The sequence below is a fragment of the Vipera ursinii genome, assembly GCF_947247035.1.
Source record: "Vipera ursinii genome assembly, chromosome: 1".
Taxonomy (NCBI): Eukaryota; Metazoa; Chordata; class Lepidosauria; order Squamata; family Viperidae; genus Vipera; species Vipera ursinii.
In genome coordinates, this window is record NC_139512.1 from 354,137,305 (window position 1) to 354,158,497 (window position 21,193).

Sequence of the window (21,193 nt, forward strand, 5' to 3'; positions counted from 1 at the left end):
GAGAAGGCCTCCTCAGGGGACCGTCAGCTAGGCAATGTCGGCTGGCGACCCCCAGGGGGAGGGCCTTCTCTGTGGGAGCGCCAGCCCTATGGAATCAGCTCCCCCCTGAGCTTCGGATGGCCCAAAATCTCCAATCCTTTCGCCGCGGCCTCAAAACACTCCTTTTCCACCAGGCTGACCTGGACTGACAGGCATTTTAATTAATTATATTTACAATTTTTAATTTATTTTTAGTTTTCAATTTTAATTTATTGCACAGATGATTTTAATTTTATTTTTATCTTAATTTCTGTACTTATTATATGTTTTGTTGTTAGCCGCCCTGAGTCCTTCGGGAGATAGGGCGGGATATAAATCCCATCAATAAATAAATAAATAAATAAATAAAATGGGGCAAGACTCACTTAACGAAAGAATTGAAATCATCAACTGAACTCTGTGAATTCAGATCTAATCTAGAATACAGATTAATAAATTAAGCATTTCTCAACTTGAAGGACTTTAAGACGTGTGGACTTCAACTCCCAGAACCCCAGAATTGAATAGAATAGAGCTGGAAGGGACCTTGGAGGTCTTCTAGTCCAGCCCCCTGCTCAAGCAGGAGAACCCATACCATCTCAGACAGGTAATTGCCTAGCCTCTTCTTAAAAAATCTCCACTGATGAAGCACCCACGATTTCTGGTGGCAAGCTGTTCCACTGGTTGATTGTCCTCACTGTCAGGAAGTTTCTCCTTAATTCCAGGTTGCTTCTCTCTTTGGTCAGTTTCCAACCATTGTTTTTTGTCCTGGTGCTTTGGAGAATAGTTTGACCCCTCTGTCTTGTGGCAGCCCCTCAAATACTGGAGTACTGCTATCATGTCGCCCCCTATTTATTCTTTTCCTGCAGCTGTTCTTCGTATGTTTTAGTCTCCAGGCCTTGGATCATCTTAGTTGCTCTTCTCTGATTTTTTTTCCAAACTCTCAATATCTTTTTTGTGATATGGTGATCAAAAATGGCTGGCAGTATTCCACGTGTGGTCTTACCAAGGTTTTATAACTACAGTAGTCCAATCGTCCCTTGGTTATCCTTCAATCTCTTAAACTAGAGCCTTCATTGAACCATCTATGTTGAGTTTTTTCCGTTGAATTGGTTTTCCCAGACCTGGGCAGAAATTCAAGTCCCAAGATTCAAGCAGGACAAGAAACAACGGGTGGAAACTAACCAGGGAGAGAAGCAACCTGGAACTAAGGAGAAACTTCCTGACAGTGAGAACATTAACCAGCGGAACTCCTTGCCTCCAGAAGCTGTGAATGCTCCAACACTGGAAGTTTTTAAGAAGAGACTGGACAGCCATTTGTCCGAAATGGTATAGGGTTTCCTGCCTGAGCAGGGGGTTGGACTAGAACAGGGCTTTTCAACCAGTGGTACGGGTACCACCTGCGGTACATTGGCACCTGGCAGGTGGTAGGTAGGTGACCATCCTAGAAAAGTGGTAGCGGGGGAGGGGAAGATGGCTGGAGTTGCAGGGCTGTCAGGGCTCAGCGGAAGCGCCAGGATCAGCGCCAGGCTCCAGCTGGAGCTTGGCACTGATCCTGAAATGTCTGCTGAGCCCAGAAGAAGCGCCAACCAGCTGGAATGTTGCAGCATCTCCAGGGTCTTGTGACTTACATTCAGATGCTTGGCAACTGATTCAGATTTATGATGGTCACAATGTCCCAGGGTCATCTGAAGTGACCAAAACCTGCTGCAACCACCCAGCAGACGGGGGGGGGGGAATAAAAGCCAAAAACCCCCACCCCCACCCCCGCTGCCAATCCTCAACAGAAATGCTCCCAACAATGAAAACCTCAGACAGGAGAAAGAGGGCCGCCGGGCGGGCAGGCAGGTGTCTTGCTCGGCTGTGGCTTGTCAGAAATTGTGTAGGGTCTCCTGCCTGAGCTGGGGGTTGGACTAGATGACCTCTGAGGTCCCTTCCAACTCTGTTATTCTACTCTACTCTACTCTACTCTACTCTACTCTACTCTACTCTACTCTACTCTACTTTCTGTCTCTGTCTCTCTCCCTCCCTCCCTCTCTTCCTCTCTCTGTCTCTCTTTTCACAAATTAAAAAATAACATTTCATACATTTGCTGAAGTGGACTTGTAGTCCACAAAACGTATGCCAGAATTTTTTTTTTTAAAAAACAGGTTTTACATGCTAAACCTGTTTTACCAACTTGAATCTACTGTTATTTATTATATCAACAATACACAGGGGGCGCATTAGGAGACCCCGCAGACCCCTGCGCTAGCAATCCAATATTTGAAAAGGAGAGGAAATGGTGAAAAAAAGAGTGTAACGTTAAATGACAGAATATATATCAATTACTGTATATGGTTAGGAGACAAAACCCTGCAGCCATTGTTATCATTCTCCACAAATAGCAAAGGTAGAATAATGTATATAAATGGGAAATCCTGTATCTTTGCGCAATTCATAAATAGCCCTGGCTTAAAGGTATCTGAAGTAGAGTGATAATTCTCGAGCAAGTGGCTGAATTCAACCAAAGCTATCTAGATCTTGAAGTCCTAGTGGACGATCACTTGGCCAGAAAAGCTAACACAATCCTGGGTTGTATAAATAGAGGCATAGAATCGGGATCACGCGAGATATTAGGACCGCTTTACAAAGCCCTAGTAAGACCACACCTGGAATACTGCCGCCAGTTTTGGTCACCATATCACAAAAAAGTTGTTGAGAGTTTGGAAAAAAAATTCAGAGAAGAGCAACGAAGATGATCCAAGGCCTGAAGACTAAAACGTACGAAGAACGGCTGCAGGACTTGGGTTTGGCTAGTCTAAAGAAAAGAAGAAATAGGGGGGACATGATAGCAGTATTCCAGTATTTGAGGGGCTGCCACAAAGAAGATGGGGGTCAAGTTATTCTCCAAAGCACCAGAGGGAAGGACGAGAAACAATGGTTGGAAACTGATCAAGGAGAGAAGCAAGCTGGAATTAAGGAGAAACTTCCTGACAGTGAGGACAATCAACCAGTGGAACAGCTTGCCTCCAGAAATCGTGGGAGATTTTTAAGAAGAAACTAGACAATCACCTGTCTGAGATGGTATAGGTTCTCCTGCTTGAGCAAGGGGCTGGACTAGAAGACCTCCAGGGTCCCTTCCAGTTCTATTCTATTCTATTCTATTCTATTCTATTCTATTCTATTCTATTCTATTCTATTCTATTCTATTCTATTCTATTCTATTCTATTCTATTCTATTCTATTCTATTCTATTCTATTCTATTCTATATAGTTCCATTTGTTCAATCACACTATTTTGAAAGCGGTCCAGGAATAACAATAAGAACGATGAATGGATCCAACTTGTCTTTGCGTCCGTCTTTTTAAATTGTCTTTCACGCTTCCTTGCAAAAGCAGCCATCTTTATTTACAGGAAATTGCTTAAACATCCATCTTTGACTGGCAAGCAGTACGACCATGAGGTAACCACCTCAAACATGCTAACAAAGCGGCCAATAAAATAAAATATGACAGCAGACTCTCGATATCCATTTTATGGATGGTAAATTAATGTTTAATGGCATCTATTAAGAATATCGACATTTCCTAAGCTAACTTCGATCTACGCCAATCTTGTTGCCGACTTGGACACAAGAACCTGACCGAGGCTCTTCATCTACTTCTATTAGCTTTTTTTATTCAGTTTTTATAACTTTATCTTTTTTTTACTAGCGCTTGTTTTTTTAAAAAACCTCTTACTATGTTGTAAGCCAGCCGGAGTCACTGGATCAGTGAGACCGGCGGACCAGAACATTTTATAAATAAATCGGCAAGTAAGTAAGTAAATAAGTAAATAAACAAATTACTTTATTTATTTAAGATACCTGGCTTTCAACATCACCCGCTATTCATGTTTGTCAAGTGTTTAACGTTAACCAGCACTGCAAAGATTAAATTTTGCGCATGAAGCCTTTAGTGTCATCCAGTTGACTAATTATGAATGGATGGATGATCTCTCTCTCTCTCTCTCTCTCTCTCTCTCTCTCTCTCTCTCTCTCTCTCTCTCTCTATCTATCTATCTATCTATCTATCTATCTATCTGGATATCTATACCTATCTGTCTATCTATCTATCCATCCATATCTATCTGTCTCTCTCTTTCCCTCTTTCTGTGTCTATCTGTATCTCTCTCTGTCTCTATATATCTATCTGTCTATCTGTCTTTATCTCTCTCTCTGTCTCTCTCTCTCTCTCTCTCTGTGTCTTTCTCTCTATGTCTCTCTCTCTCTCTCTATCTGGATATCTATACCTATCTGTCTATCTATCTATCCATCCATATCTATCTGACTCTCTCTTTCCCTCTTTCTGTATCTATCTGTATCTCTGTCTGTCTATATCTATCTGTCTGTCTGTCTATCTCTCTCTCTGTCTCTCTATCTCTATCTCTCTATCTGCATATCTATATCTGTCTATTTATCTATCCATCCATATATCTCTCTGTCTCTCTCTCTTTCTCTCTATCTGTCTAACTCTCTTTCTGTCTCTATCTATATCTGTATCTATCTGTCTGTCTGTCTGTCTTTATCTCTCTGTCTTTCTCTCTCTCTATATATATATATATCTGTATCTCTCTCTATCTGCATATCTATATCTATCTAGGTATCTATCCCTCCCTCCATCTCTCTCTCTCTCTCTCTCTCTCTCTCTCTCTCTCTCTCTCTCTCTCCATCCATCCAATTTTCACCCTCCTGAACTGCCCATCTCCCTCAAAGTGAGAAGCTTGTTTTTCAGTCTCTTAACTCTTGCTTTCCAACTTTTTGCTCGTTTTCCAAATTTGTTTGCCAGGGAGGGTGTAACCAATAGGGTGGAATGACAGAGCAAGAAGCCTACAAGCTGAGATGTAGTAAACCATAATCCACTTAGGGTTGTGGCTTGCCCCCGCTGCCTGCAAACCCCAACAGGCTTTCCCCCAAAGTAGTTCATAGCCGGCCATCAACACAGCCCAATCAACAAATAAAAAGCCACACACAACCAAGCACCGCATAAACACCACACACAGAACAGCCCAAGGCACACACTCTGCTCGGAAGACAAAATCTCTGGTCCCGGGGACCAGCCCAGATTGGATCCTGTAGCATTATTCTGGGACACATAGATTCGCCTTCATTCGTGGTTAATTACTCCTGAATGATAGCATTTCCCCCACCCCCACCCCCCAAAGATACAGACAGCATCTTCTCTCCTGGGGTTCTGAAAAGAACAAGCAGTCCTCAACTTACAACCATTTGTTGAGTGACCGTTTGAGGTTTCAGCCACCTGTCTGAAGTGGAATCTCCTGCTTGAGTAGGGAGTTGGACTAGGACAGGGGTAGGCAACCTTGGCTCTTTTGTTCATTTATTTATTTAGATTTATATACCGCCCTTTCCCGAAGGACTCAGGGCGGTTTACAGGATGTTTAAAAGAAAATCAATACAAAAGTTAAAACAAATTAAAAAAGATTAAATGAAACCCTGAGAAAAAAATAAAAACCCAGTTAAAATTAAAAATTAAAAAATTCTCAGCCTGGGCCGGAGAGCTCGAAGAGCCAGGTCTTCAGGTCCCGGCAGAATAAACGGAGGTCGGGGGCAGTCCTAAGCTCCGCGGGCAGCTGGTTCCAAAGGGCAGGTGCACCCACTGAGAAGGCCCTACCCCTGGGTGTTACCCGCCGGCAATCTTTAACTGGCGGCACCCTGAGAAGACCCTCCCTGTGGGAGCGCACTGGACGAAGGGAGCTTGATGCTGGCAGCAGGTGTTCTCTCAGATAACCCGGACCCAAGCCATTTAGGGCTTTATAGGTCATCACCAGCACCTTGAATCTCACCCGGAGGGCAACCGGAAGCCAATGCAGCTCGCGGAGCAGAGGTGTTACATGAGAGTATCGGGAGACCCCCATCACGACTCGCGCGGCCACATTCTGCACCAGCTGAAGCCTCCGGGTGGTCCTCAAGGGCAGCCCCATGTAGAGAGCGTTGCAGTAGTCTAAACGGGAGGTCACGAGCGCATGAGTGACTGTGCGTAGGGCATCTCGGTCCAGGTAGGGTCGCAACTGGCTTTTATGACTTGTGGACTTCAACTCCCAGAATTCCTGAGCCAGCATGGCTCAGCATGGCAACCTCTCCCTTTCTCCTCAGCGTGGCTGGCTCAGGAATTCTGGGAGTTGAAGTCCATGAGTCATAAAAGAGCCAAGGTTGCCTACCCGTGGACTAGGAGATCTCCAAGGTCCCTTTCAACTCTAGTCTGATTGATATGGACATGTAAAATTGTAAAATGTGTATGTACTGTATGTATTACCTGTACTTAAGTTTTGGTCTCCGGTCTTGGTTGATGTGGGGACCCTTACTTGTCTTAGTCTGGGTTGTCTTTAGGTTAGTATGCTTTTGACCTGCTGTCATTGTTTTGTATGTGTGTTGGCAAGCTGCCCAGAATCTATAGGAATGGGAGGCGGTAATAAATTCAAACAAACAAACAAATCTTCTGCATCTGTTTTCAAAAGGGAGGCTTACCATGGAGAGGGGAGCCAGACGGGCTGCTGGAAAGCCCTGGCACGGGACTGCAGCGCCCTCCTTGTTTGGTGGTCAGCTCTTGCTCGATCTCCTCCAGCCCGGCGCTCTTCTGGAAGCGACTCATGCGGTTGACGACCCGGGGGGACGTGTGAGTCCGAACGCAGGGCTGCCCTCCGTAGGGATTGATGGGGAAGACGTGGGAAGTGCCTCGGAGGGTGCTGACGGCCACCCATCGGCAGTCGTGGCTAAAGGCGATGTCTTGCACCTGGAGAGGGAAAGAGGGGTGGGACGTCAAGGGGGGCAGCTACAAAGGCAAAGGCGCATCAAGGAATCAGAATATGGGTAGCTCAGGGTTGAAATGAGGGGCCCTTGGGGCTCTCTGACCTTGGCTGTTGTTGTCTTTTTTGCAGACGTTTCATCGCCCAACTAGGTAACATCAGTGCTAGAAGGGAGGGGGTTTGTGAAGTGGAACAGAGGAGGAGGAGGAGGAGGAGGAGGAGGAGGAGGAGGAGGAGGAGGAGGAGGAGGAGGAGGACAAAGGAGGACAAAGGAGGACTGAAGGGGTTTTAGCTTTTTAATATTGTTTTAATTGTTGGGCTTTGATTAATTTAATTCATTTTAATTTTATATTATCTTTTTATATTGTCTTTTATATGCTGCCCTGTAAACCGCCCTGAGTCCTTCGGGAATAGGGCGGTATAGAAAACTAATTAAATAAATAAAGAAATAAATAAACTGTGGGGTCCTTGGTGCTCTCTGAGCTTGGTTGTTTTCTTGCAGACGTTTCATTACCCAACGAGGTAACATCATCAGTGCTAGAATCCACGCCACATCAGCGCACCCACTTCCTTGCTAGCTTGTTTCTCACAAAAGGTTTGTGCAGGTTACAAAGAGCCCTCGACTTATAACCACAAATGGGACCAGGATTTCTGTTGCTAAGCAAGGCGGTTGTTGTTAAATGAGCCACGCCCAATTGCAGGACCTTTTTTTTTGGCCACCTTTTGGCCAAGTTTGAAGACCCCTGCCGTAAACAATGACCTTCCCAGCCAACCCTCCCCCCCGTCCCAGATGTTCACGTAGCTCCTGTAAACAAGTTCTCTTTGTTATGGGAACCATCTGCTATCTTCTTCACACCTGCTAAAATGTCCTTGAAAGGTTTCCTGCCAACTTTCAGCAAGCTTCTGTAGAACTGGAGAGGTTTTGTTTCTCTAAGTAACCCATTCAAAAAAGAATTTCTCTCCCCCCCCCCGCCTTATTCTAGTGGCAAGATGAAAACAAGAGAGGCGCATAGCTGCCAAAATTTCCCTCCTGACAATAAATCCTTGTGAAAGTTATCCTTGAACATATGGAGCCAATGGCTGCTGAAATTCCCAAAGTCAGACTGGAGTTGCAGGAAGACAGCATCAATACTCTTATTCCTTATTCCTGGGTTGAAAAATACAGGGGTGGGAGGAACAAGGAAAATTTTTTTTAATTAATTAAGAGCAGAAGGGGGTCAAAAGTTATGGTTTAAACTTTGGGGTCAAAAGTTTTATTAACGCAAGGCCAGGTTTGCGGGGAATTTTAATACCGACTCCAGCAACCCGATAGCTTTTAGAAGGGCTTAAAAATGCTTTCCAGCTCAATCAAGAGCCCAGATCAATAAAGCACAGGGTTGTCGCAGCAACACAAATTGCCGCAAACACACACACACACACACACAGAGAGAGACCCCAAAAAAACCCGCAGGAGCCTGCTGTAATTTTCTAATTGAATTTGGCTCCAGGTACTGGTTTTTTACAGCAGGCCAGCTACGTATTAGCTTGCTTGCTCATTTTTCATCCTAAGAAAACATGAAAAATGAGAGGTAAACAATCACCCGCCAAAACAACAGATCTCTCCCCAAAGTTTTGGATGTGGTCAGAAATTAAAAGGGAGGGGAGATTCCCTCTTCCCAAAAGGAGGAAGGGCTTTGAACTGGGGTTTTTTTTTGTGTGTGTTTTTTTCCTGAATGAAGTTGCACACAAAAACGTGCAGATCGTTCCCAGCCAACTGGGAACTGCGAAAAAAAAAATAAAAAATGAAGGTTTCTAAAGAGGTCCAAATCTGGGAAGCCATAACTTGATTTGGAAAATGTGGCATTCGGAAAATAGCGAAGGGATGATGAAGTTTTAAGTCTCCCTCCGTGAATCCACACATGCTGCTGGATCCAGTGCCTGTCTGACTCATACAATGAAAGGCATCAGTATCCTGAAAGCACTGGGTGATTAACTAGAGAGTGCCTCCATCTCCACTCTGCAAAGAGTGCAGAGAAGAGCGACAAAGATGATCAGGGGACTGGAGGCTAAAACATATAAGGAACGGTTGCGGGAATTGGCTCTAGGTCTACTTTAATGAAGAGAAGGACAAGGGGTGACATGACAGCAAGTCTTCCAGTATCTCAGGGGCTGCCCTAAAAAAAAGAGCGAGTCAAGCTATTCTCCAAAGCACCTGAAGGCAGGACAAAAAGCAACGGATGGAGACTAAATAAAGAGAGAACCTACCTGGAACTAAGGAAGAATTTCCCGACAGCGAGAACAATTAAGCAGTGGAACTGCTTGCCTCCAGAACCTGTGGGTGCTCCATCACTAAAGGTTTGCAAGACAGGAAATTTGTCTGAAATGCTATAGGGCAGGGGTGTTAAACTGCCGGCCAGCGGGCCGTATGCGTCATAGTGAAACCACACCCACCCCATTGCCGGCGATGGGGAAAAAAAGTCGTGATATGTCACGACACGTCATGTCATTTATTTCGAAATTACAACAGCACTGAAGAAAGTGACTTAGAGCAATAGCAGTTCGACTCATATACCACTTTACAGTTCTTTACAGCCCTCTCTAATTGGCTTTACAGAGTCAGCCTATGCCCCCCCCCAACAATCTGGGTCCTCATTTTACCGACCTCGGAAGGACAGAAGGCCGAGTCAACCTTGAGCCGGTCAGGATCGAACTCCTGGCTGTGGGAAGAAACAGCTTGCAATACTGCATTCTAACCACCAGGGCTCCCAAAGGCACAATATTGGAACTAGCACTTCATGTAGAAGGACAGGAAGAGACTGGGGGCGGAGTCAAGAGAGGAATCAGCCTGGAGTCCTTGCGTTCCCACAAATGGTCTAAATCAGTGGCCCCCTTCTGGACACCAGGGACCAGTTCTGCAGAGAGAGGTTTTTCCATGGATGGGAGGAGGCGTGGTTTCGTGTCCTGCCTGTATCCCCCGGATGGGGCTTCACTTGTTTGCGTGGCATGCTGCAGATGGGGGCCGGTTCACGAACCAGGGGTTGGGGACCCCTGGCCTTAGTTCAACCCCTCTTCAATTCCATGGATTCTTATCTAGCACCAATTTGGTGCTGACCATTAGTTGACTCGATTCAAGTAGTCCTTGACCTACAAAACCACTCATTTAGCGACCACTAGAATAGCAATAGCAGTTCGACTTATATAGAGCCCCACAGCGCAATCGGAGCACTTTGTAAGGTCTACTTGCCCCCAACATTTCGAGTCCTCATTTTACTGACCTCGAAAGGACAGAAGGTTGAGTCAACCCTGAGCCGGTCAGAATCGAACTCCTGGCTGTGGGCAGAGTCAGTCTGCAGTGCTGCATTCACCAGGGCTGAGGAGAAAACCAATGCAAAATGCAGACCCTCAGATCAAAAGGGGCTAGGAAGGAAAAGCTAGGACCATGAAAGAAAAGAAAATCAACTCGCTCTGCATTTGGCCATCCTGAATCTCTCTCTCTCTCCCCCCGTGAGGGGAAAATCGGGCAACTGCCAGAGCAACTTTCCGGAAAAGAAAGAATGTTGTCGGAAAATACTTATTTTTAATTTAAGGGTCCTAAGATATCAAGGAGTCTTCTGGGTAGACAAGGAGGCAGTGGGGACACTGTTAACACTGCCACCAGCAGTTATGGCTTTTCCACAGCGGGTTATTTAGGAGAAAAGGGCACCCAATCCCTGACAGAAGCCGAATGGGCTGCTTCTCTGTACGATAAGTGAGCCCAAGACGGCTTTGCCAAGCCAAAATAGCGCGTCAGTTCTACAGGCTCTGAAGCCGTGCCACACCACCAAAGAAATTATGAATACAAATATATACTTATATTCAGAATATATATATATATATACATGTCTGTGTGTGTAGCATGTGTATATAGACACGCATATATACATATACACACACACAAAACCACACAAACACAAACATATACATAGTATATATATACTATACACACATAAGTATATATATAGTATATATAGTACACACATACATTTATAGTATGGTATAGTATACAGTATACAGTATACAGTATGTAGTATACTGTAGTATACTGTAACATATATGGTATATAATACATAGTACACACACACAAACTAATCAAGGAGAGAAGCAACCTAGAACTAAGGAGAAACTTCCTCACAGTTAGAACAATTAACCAGTAGTATAGTGTATAGTATACAGTATACTTGCAATGTATGGCAGTGAAAGCTGGACCGTAAGAAAGGCTGAGCGCCAAAAAATTGAGGCCTTTGAACTATGGTGCTGGAGAAGACTCCTGCGAGTCCCTTGGACTGCAAGGCGATCAAACCAGTCAGTCCTAGAGGAGATCAATCCTGACTGCTCTTTAGAAGGCCAGATCCTGAAGTTGAAACTCAAATACTTTGGCCACCTAATGAGAAGGAAGGACTCACTGGAGAAGAGCCTAATGCTGGGAAAGATGGAGGGCAAGAGAATGAGGTGGCTGGATGGAGTCACTGAAGCAGCAGGCGTGAGCTTAAATGGACTCCAGAAGATGGTAGAGGACAGGAAGGCCTGGAGGAACGTTGTCCATGGGGGTCGCGATGGGTCGGACACGACTTCGCGGCTAACAACAACAACAATACAGTATACAGCAGTATGTAGTATATAATATACAGTATATACTGTATACTGTAGTATACTGTAGTATATTGCATATAGTACATAATACACACACACACACACACACACACATATACTGCTCAAAAAAGGGAACATTTAAACAACACAATGTACTGTATTTAATAGTAGGATATCTTATTTTCTGTTCCCTTTATTTTTTTTTGAGCAGTGTGTGTGTGTGTGTGTGTGTGTGTGTGTATGTATGTGTACATACATAAAGGGACGCGGTGGCTCAGTGGGTTAGGACGCTGAGCTTGTCGATCAGGTTGGCAGTTTGGCGGGTCGAATCCCGAGTGCCGCGTAGCAGAGTGAGTGCCTGTTACTCGTCCCAGCTTCTGCCAACCTAGCAGTTCGAAAGCATGTAAAAATGCAAGTAGAAAAATAGGGACCACTGCGGTGGGAAGGTAACAGCGTTCCGTGCGCCTTTGGCGTCTAGTCATGCCGGCCACATGACCACGGAGACGTCCTCGGACAAGCGCTGGCTCTTCGGCTTTGAAACGGAGATGAGCACCGGCCCCTAGAGTCGGAAACGACTAGCACGCATGTGCAGGTTTTCGCGGGTGTTTGTATGTGGATCTTTGGTCAGCCACCAGCCTGAGGATGACGGATGGGATTCCGTCGAAACGTTGCTCCTACACCTTCAACTCTACGCGGGAAAAAACCCAAATGACCAAACATCCATATATGTATGTGTATATATATATATATATAGATCTTTGGTCATTCGGGTTTTTCCCCACGTAGAATTGAAGGTATAAGAGCAACGTTTCGACGAAATCTCATCCGTCATCCTCAGGCTGGTGGCTTCAGCTTCGTTCTTCTGGGAGAAGATATAACATTACACAGACACAGACACACACAGACACAGACACACACAGACACAGACACACACACACACATTCTCCTTAAAACTCACCAAGCATGTATAGCATTTAAATGAGAAACCTACTGGACCTGGCTGAGGAACATGGGCTTTGTAGCAAGGAAGGCCCAAGGCGGAGGCTTAGTCAGACTGGCTCGAAGAAGGGTGAGAAATCCTATTAGCAGTTCAAATGTGGTTTTTTTTCCTTTTGTAATAGTGGACCCAGGTGATGAATGCCAACAGCTGCCCACTCCCTAACTGACAAGCACCGGCATGCAGAAAAGGACCCCCAAATCTGTAGAAATACACTTAAAGAAATAATACTGAACACGATTATGACACTTGGATTGCTGCATGTTCTCTGTTTACGCTGCTTCAGGCTTGTTAAGATCAAGGGGGAGGTTATTTGTAGAGTTTTTATTGTCAAATAGTTTGCATCTACCACGATGTTTCTGTGGGACATTTTATCAATGCAGATTAGAAGGTTTACTGTATATACGAAATAAAAGAGTAGTATTTACAGAAAGGAGAAGGAAGCTGTGACTCAGATGATCTTAAAGCTATTTCCCATTTTATTTAGCAACAGAAAGGGTTGGGAACTATATCAGGTTATCATCTTGATGGCCACAACTTCCTCATCCGTGACTTACAACGTAATCCTCAGCAAAGAATTTTCCCTTGGTTGAAATGTTCAAAACCCTAATTTAAATTTTTATATATGTTTTATGTTTGTGGGGTCCTTGGTGCTCTCTGAGCTTGGTGGTTTTCTCGCAGATGTTTCATTACCAAACTAGGCAACGTCAGTCCACTGATGACATTACCTAGTTTGGTAATGAAACGTCTGCGAGAAAGCCACCAAGCTCAGAGAGCACCAAGGAACCCACAGTTCAACCCTGAGCTACAAAGATTCTCTTTGATGTTTCTTGTCTTTCTTTCTTTCTTTCTTTCTCTTTTTCTTTCTTTCTTTCTTTCTTTCTCTTTCTTTTTCCTTCCTTCTCTTCTTTCTTTTTTTCTTTTTCTTTCTCTTTCCTTCCTTCCTTCCTTTTTCTTTCTTTCTTTTTCCTTTTTTCTTTCTTTCTTTCTTTTTTCCTTTCCTTTCTTTCTTTTTCCTTCCTTTTCTTCTATCTTTCTTTCTTTATTTTTCCTTCCTTCTCTTCTTTCTCTTTCTCTTTCTCTTTCTCTTTCTCTTTCTCTTTCTTTTTCTCTTTCCTTCCTTCCCTTCTTTCTTTCTTTCTTTCTTTCTTTCTTTCTTTCTTTCTTTCTTTCTTTCTTCTTCCTTTCTTTCGTAGCTTAAAAATGTCCTGTTGTGCTACACAGTCTACGAATGACAAGGAATTTATCACGTAATAAAACATCACCTTTCGTGGGATCTGGCTGTAAGGATTCCTAAAAGACTAAACTGGCTAATTCTTTCCTGCAATAGTTTTCGTATCAAAACCAAGAACCTTGTGTTTATATAATGATCTCTTATGTATCCAAGAGAGGATTTAGCTTTTTTTTCAAGAAGGAAAATCCATTCCCACCGCTTTAAGGACCGACAAAACCACTTCAAGTAGCTCAGACTGACGTGACTGGAGTCAACCAAAAGTCTAAAGAAACAACCAAATATTTCAAAGTTAACCCAACCAAGATGAGTAGGTTTTTCACTGCAACCAAGATGCAAACATACACGGAAGGGTTTTTTTTATTATTAGGGTTTTTATACAGCAGTGCTTTAAAATGCGTGGACTTCAAGTCCCAGAGTTCCCCGGCCGGCCAGTCATGCTGGCCGGCTAAGGAATTCTGGGAGTTGAAGTCCACAAATCTTAAAAGTTGCCAAGGCTGGATAGCCCTGATCTAAATCTTAAAACAGGGGTCTTCAAACATGGCCCTTTTATGGACTTCAACTCCCAGAATTCCTCAGCCAGGCACGTGTTGAAGTCCACAAGTCATAAAAGGGCCAAGTTTGAAGACCCCTGTCTTAAAAGACAGATAGGAACTTGGGGATTGCTCCAATCATCTATTCTTCTGGAGCTAAGTCCTGAAGAATGCGGCAAAGACCTGCAGAGTAATAGAGATCAACAGCCCCACGTCTCTCTGACTCCAAGTTCCCTCCTTGCTGGAAGAAATAAGCTACACACAAGCCATTAATGGAGTTCTTAATTGGAGAGCCAACCACCTTACATCCCCTACATTCGTTGCTTTCAACACTTTTCAGCTCTTTTTTCAACTCTTCTGTTCCCTAGATCAAAGGACAGGCTGTTGGCTGGTGAACCATCTTAAGAGGTCCTTCACCGTTCACTCTGGTCCTCCGTTCCTGCTCTGATGCCTTCAGAGAACACATGGCGAACATGTGTAGGGGGGGCGCCCACCGGTCCACACAGTCCATGTGTACAGCATGCAGCATGAAAGGGGCTTTTATGTGCCTCTAACAACTGTGCACACAGAGGCCTTTTTCCAACCATGCATTATAAATGTGTAGGTTGGAGTGAAGCCAGCAGCTGTGGTCCTCCTTCCTATTCATCTCCAGAGTAAGTGAACTCTGGGGAGGAATTGGAAGATAAGCCTTAATGTCTTAAATGAACCAGTCCTCAACTACTCAACAACAACCGGATGAAGTGAGCCAAGGACAGGATAATTCAGAAACCATATGCCTTCTCATCATCAGCTGGGGTGTCATTGGCAAAGATATATTTTTCTTTCTTTAACACAAGTGATCTGGGCCTGTTGTTACCTGCCTAAAGGGAAAATATCAAAAACCAATGCAGAATAACAGAGTTGGAAGGGGCCGTGGAGGTCTTCTAGTCCAACCCAATGCTCAAGCAGGAGACCCTTTGCCATTCTGGACAAATGCAGTCTTATTTTTATTTTTATTTATTTTAATCCCGTTTATATCCCACCCTTCTCCAAAGACTCAAGGCGGCTTACAATCTAAGCACAAATCAACGTGCTTAGCAATAGCCTTCAATTCTATGTATATACCTGCTTATTAGGGCTTTCACACACACCCCAAGCGGCATTATTACAAAGTCAGCTTAATTGCCCCCAACAATCTGGGTCCTCATTTGACCTACCTCGGAAGGATGGAAGGCTGAGTCAACCTTGAGCCTGGTGGGACTCGAACCTGCACTAATTGCAGGCAGCTGGTGTTACTTAAGGAGGCATTAGCCCACTGCTCCACCAAGGCTCAAATAGTCTTCCACTATTTGAGGGGCTGCCACAAAGAAGCTATTCTCCAAAACACCCGAAGGCAGGAGAAGAAGCAACAGGTGGAAACTCATCAAAGAGTGAAGCAACCTAGAACTAAGGAGAGATTTCCTGGCAGTGAGAACAATTAACCAGTAGAACGACTTCCCTCCAGAAGTTGTGGGTACCTCACCACTGGAGGTTTTTAAGACAGCCGCTTGTCTGAAATGGTACAGGGCAGGGGTCTTCAAACTTGGCCCTTTTATGACTTGTGCGCTTCAATTCCCCGAATTCCTCAGCCAGCGTGTAGATGGCCTTGGACTAGGCTGAAACAGGAAATAAGATTTGTCCCGTGTCTGGGACTAAGCAAGTGTATTCTGAATGCCTAACAAACATTTAACACATATCTTCCTTGCTTCTCAGCTAACACAGAGAGAGAGAGAGAGAGAGAGAGAGCCTGTGGCCTAAGGGGTTAAACCAACTGCTTAAGACGCAGTCGGCCCAGGTTCGAATCTCAGAAGGGTATGGCTGACTGATGAGAACAAATAAGTTTGAAATGATCATATCGGTCTTTATTCTTTGTTAGCAAGCCAAAAAAATTTACACACACACACACAGAGAGAGAGAGAGAGAGAGAGAGAGAGAGAGAGAGGCATGCGGTGGCTCAGTGGGTTAGGACGCTGAGCTTGTTGATCAGAGTGCCGCGTAACAGAGTGAGCGCCTGTTACTCGTCCCAGCTTCTGCCAACCTAGCAGTTCAAAAGCACGTAAAAATGCAAGTAGAAAAATAGGGACCGCTACAGTGGGAAGGTAACAGCGTTCCGTGCGCCTTTGGTGTCTAGTCATGCCGGCCACATGACCACGGAGACATCCTCGGACAAGTGCTGGCTCTTCGGCTTTGAAACGGAGATGAGCACCGGCCCCTAGAGTCGGAAACGACTAGCACGCATGTGCGGGGGAACCTCTACCTTTATATATCTAAAAATTTACACAAATATGAGCTGTCACTGTTGTGACTACTGCCTGTGGATGGCCTTCAGTTAACAGGAAATAAAGATTTGTCCCATGTTTGGGGCTTAGCAAGGTAATCTAAATAGTTAACAAGCATTTAACATATGATGACCATAATGGACCAAGCAGTGTATTCATTTATAAGATCCCTCTGCATTTGTTGTTCATTCGGAGGTTATGTTTGGAGAGTAAAAAGGCAAGGGGGGGGGCTTTTTATTCCCTACATATTTACACGGCTGGTTTGTGGGGGAGACTGAGAGGGAGGTCAAAGAGGCTTTTAACACACATCACTGGGCTGAAATTCCTGGGATCAGCCAAACTTCCTAAACAAATTCAGCTGGACGGGGCTGGATTAAAAGTGTTAAATAAAGCAGATCAGCAAGCAGAAGGGCTAGCACCCTCAAGCCACATTAGTGAGGTCATGTTTTGAGTCCGGTCCAGTTGTTCCACATCCACGCCCTGACAGCCAAAAGACGATGGATAAGGGTTTCCACTTGCAACCCTCACACGATCAGATTTGTTGTTGTTAGTTGCGAAGTCGTGTCCGACCCATCGCAACCCTATGCACAATGTTCCTCCAGGCCTTCCTGTCCTCTACCATCTTCTGGAGTCCATTTAAGCTCACGCCTACTGCTTCAGTGACTCCATCCAGCCACCTCATTCTCTGTCATCCCCTTCTTCTATTGCCCTCAATCTTTCCCAGCATTAGGCTCTTCTCCAGTGAGTCCTTCCTTCTCATTAGGTGGCCAAAGGATTTGAGTTTTAGCTTCAGGATCTGGCCTTCTAAAGAGCAGTCAGGGTTGATCTCCTCTAGGACTGACCGGTTTGATCGCCTTGCAGTCCAAGGAACTCGCAGGAGTCTTCTCCAGCACCATAGTTCAAAGGCCTCAATTCTTTGGCGCTCAGCCTTTCTTATGGTCCAGCTTTCACTGCCATACATTGCAACTGGGAAGACCATAGCCTTGACTATACGCACTTTTGTTGACAAGGTGACACGATCAGATAGAGATGCACAATTAGATTTCATATACTGCATAGATGGCACAATTAGGTACGAGGCCAGCCCTGAAGCAGCCTATGAGAATCAGAACTCGCCACCCATTTGGTAACAATTCACTGGGCCCTCCCACTCAGGAAGGAACACAAACACCATAATATAATTACTTCAGCCACCGGTGCTTGATGGAGGCACAGAGTAAGCGTAATAAACAAGTAAAATGAAGTGAGTGTTCCAGTTAGTATCCCAGAGTACCAAATACTGCCAAAAGGTTTAGGCAAGCCCAGTCACCACATTACAAAAAATAAAAAATAAACAATAATTCTGCAGCCCTAGAAAGAGTACAGAGAAGAGCAACTAAGAGGATAAGGCAAGGGGTCCACCACCCTCGGTCCGGGGACCGGTAGCGGTTCGTGGCCCATTGGGAACCGGACCGTGCAAGCAGCAGGTGAGTGTGCAAAGCGCCACTGGCACAAGTGGCGGGCCCGCACGCAAAACCATCCCTTCCTTTCCCACCCCTGCTGCCAATGCTGGTCCGCAGCGCCAGAAAGATTGGGGACCGCTGTGATAAGGGGTCGGGAAGCTGAAGAGTGGCAGAGATGATCAGGGGACTGGAGGCTAAAACATACAAGGAACGGTTGCTGGAATTGGGTATGTCTAGTTTAATGAAGAGAAGGACTAGGGGTGACAGGATAGCAGTCTTCCAATCTCTCAGGGGCTGCCCCAAAGAAGAAGGAGCCAAGCTGTTCTCCAAAACACCTGTGTGGCCTTACCAAGGCATTATAAAGTGGTATTAACACTCTCCGTAGCATTTTTTCGATACCACTTGGTAATAGACTTGTTTTAAATTGTCTTATACCCGGGGGGTTGGGGTGGGGGGGTGTCTTCAAACTTGGCCCTTTTATGACTTGTGTACTTCAACTCCCAGTATTCTTCAGCCAGTGTGCCTGGCTGAGGAATTCTGGGAGTTGAAGTCCACAGGTCTTAAAAAGTTGCCAAGGTTGTGAATCCCTGATTTAATAGACTGGAAGCTGGATAAAAGGAAAGACCCAACCCAGACATAAGGAGAAATTTTCTGACACTGACAACAATTAATCAATGGGACCGTTTGCCTCCTGAAGATGTGAAGAAGCTCCATCACTGGAGGCTTTCAAGAAGAGACTGGACAACCCTTTGACCAGGATGGTATAAGGTCTCATTTCTATGGAGATTCTCACTCATGCAGGTCACGGTTCTCCCAAAGGTGCTTTTCCAGGAGGCGTTTCGCTTCTCATCAGAGGAGCTTCTTCAGGTTCTGACTGGGATGGTGGGGAAGGGAAGGATTTATACTCCTTGCAGACAGCCGGTCGTTTGCCTTCTTTTAGAGAGTCCTTGAGGCCACTTGGATGTTTATCTTTTTTCCTCAGGGACACCTGAGCGGTGCAAATGGGCGTGGAGCCATCTTGGAACCGCTGAAAGGACCGTGTTGTAGACCAGAGATGGATGATGTCGTATCCCTCCCTCTCCGTTGAGAGAGGGCTGTTCAATTTTGACACCGACGGCTGAAGAATCTTCTTGGATGAGAAGCGAAAACGTCTTCAAAGAAAAAGAAGGAAGTCCAGGTGCCTCGTCAAAAAGCACCTGTATTCTAATTTACAGCCCAAATGTTGGAGATGTGGTAGTTTGGATGCTACCTATTTTCATATGTGGTGGACTTGTAGAAATATAAAAGCTTTTTGGAATAAAATTTGGTGGAACATTCAAAAGATTTTTAAGAGAAAGATAAAGTTTACTCCACAATTATTTCTACTGGGTGTTATTACAGACTGTGACACTAAAGAAATTAATTTGATGTTGAATTTGATAACAGCTGCGAGGTTATTGGTAGGGCAATATTGGAAGAAGGATTGTCTGCCTACTATAGAGGAGTGGATGCTTAAAGTGTCAAATCTAGCAGAAATGGCTAAGATCATTCACAAGAGAGATACATTTCGGTTTGGAGAAGATGGATAGATTATATTCAGAAAAAATATGGGACTAAAAAGTTCCATTTAGCTTATGAGTAAATTTTAGATTGTTATTTTTATAATTTAAATTTTTCCTAGAAGTTGGGTATTTTTGAGTGTTGGTAATTATAATAATAATAATAATAATTTAATTTCTATACCGCCCTTCTCCCGAAGGACTCAGGGCGGTGTACAGGGCAATACAATAAAATACAACATACAAAAATTAAAAAAAATATTAAATATTACAGCCCAATTCAATACAATTAATACAATAACATTAAAATACCCCTAAAACCCATCAGACCAGGCCGGCTTGTTCAAACAAATATGTTTTTAGGTCATGTCGGAAGGAGCGAAGGTCAGGAGCCATCCGGAGCTCCACCGGTAAACGGTTCCACAGGTCTGGCGCGCCCACAGAGAACGCCCTCCCCCTGGGGGCCGCCAGTTGACACTCTTTGACCGACGGCACCCTAAGGAGGCCCTCTCTGTGGGAGCGCACTGGACGAAGGGAAGTTGATGCCGGCCGCAGGTGCTCCCGTAAGTAACCCGGACCCATGCCATTTAGGGCTTTATAGGTCGTAACCAGCACCTTGAATCTTACCCGGAGGACAACTGGAAGCCAATGCAGCTCGTGGAGTAGAGGTGTTACATGGGAGTGTCGGGACACCCCCACCACAACTCGCGTGGCTGCATTCTGCACCAGTTGGAGCCTCCGAGTAGTCTTCAAGGGCAGCCCCATGTAGAGAGCATTGCAGTAGTCCAAACGGGAGGTCACGAGTGCATGAGTGACTGTGCGCAAGGCATCCCGGTCCAGATAGGGCCGCAACTGGCGCACCAGGCGAACCTGGGCGAAGGCCCCCCTAGTCACAGCTCCTATATGATCTTCCAAAGAGAGCTGTGAGTCTAGGAGGACACCCAAGTTGCGAGCCCTATCTACGGGGGGTAATATCTCACCCCCCATAGTTAACGATGGAATAATCTGAATTTCCCGAGACGCCGGCACACACAGCCACTCAGTCTTGTCAGGGTTGAGCCGAAGCCTGTTCCTCCCCATCCAGACCCGAACCGCCTCCAGGCATCGGGACATCACATCGAGGGCATCACTGGGGTGGTTCGGGGTAGAAATAAAAAGCTGGGTATCATCCGCGTATTGATGATACCCAACCCCAAAACCACGAATGATCTCACCCAGCGGCTTCATATAGATGTTGAACAGGAGAGGCGAGAGGACCCACCCCTGAGAGACTCCACAAATGAGAGGCCTCAAGGCCGACCTCTGCCCTCCTGCCAACACCGACTGCGAACGTCCCAGGAGGTAGGAGGAGAACCACCGTAAGACGGTGCCTCCCACTCCCAATCCCCGAAGACGCCGCAGTAAGATACCATGGTCGATGGTATCAAAAGCCGCTGAGAGGTCTAACAGGACTAGGACAGAGGAGCAACCCCTGTCCCGAGCCCTCCAGAGATCATTCACCAGCGCGACCAATGCCGTCTCTGTGCTGTACCCGGGCCTGAAGCCCGATTGGTACAGGTCTAGATAATCAGCTTCCTCCAGGAACAAAGGAAGCTGCTGCGCCACCACACTCTCGACAACCTTCGCAAGAAAGCGAAGGTTGGAGACCGGACGATAGTTGTTTAACATAGCTGGGTCCAGGGCAGGCTTCTTGAGGAGGGGTCTCACCACCGCCTCCTTCAAGGCGGCGGGAAAACTACCCTCGC

The 21,193-nt window shown here is 45.4% G+C and overlaps 1 protein-coding gene across 1 annotated transcript in view; it reads right to left on the minus strand.

The window, feature by feature from the left end:
• The window catches only part of BCAS3 (BCAS3 microtubule associated cell migration factor), a 467,769-nt gene that overhangs the window by 226,121 nt on the left and 220,455 nt on the right, over nucleotides 1-21,193 (minus strand). The window contains exon 15 of the mRNA XM_083379706.1: nucleotides 6,525-6,789. Coding sequence (XP_083235832.1) covers nucleotides 6,525-6,789 — 265 coding nt within the window. The remainder of the gene's footprint in view (nucleotides 1-6,524; nucleotides 6,790-21,193) is intronic.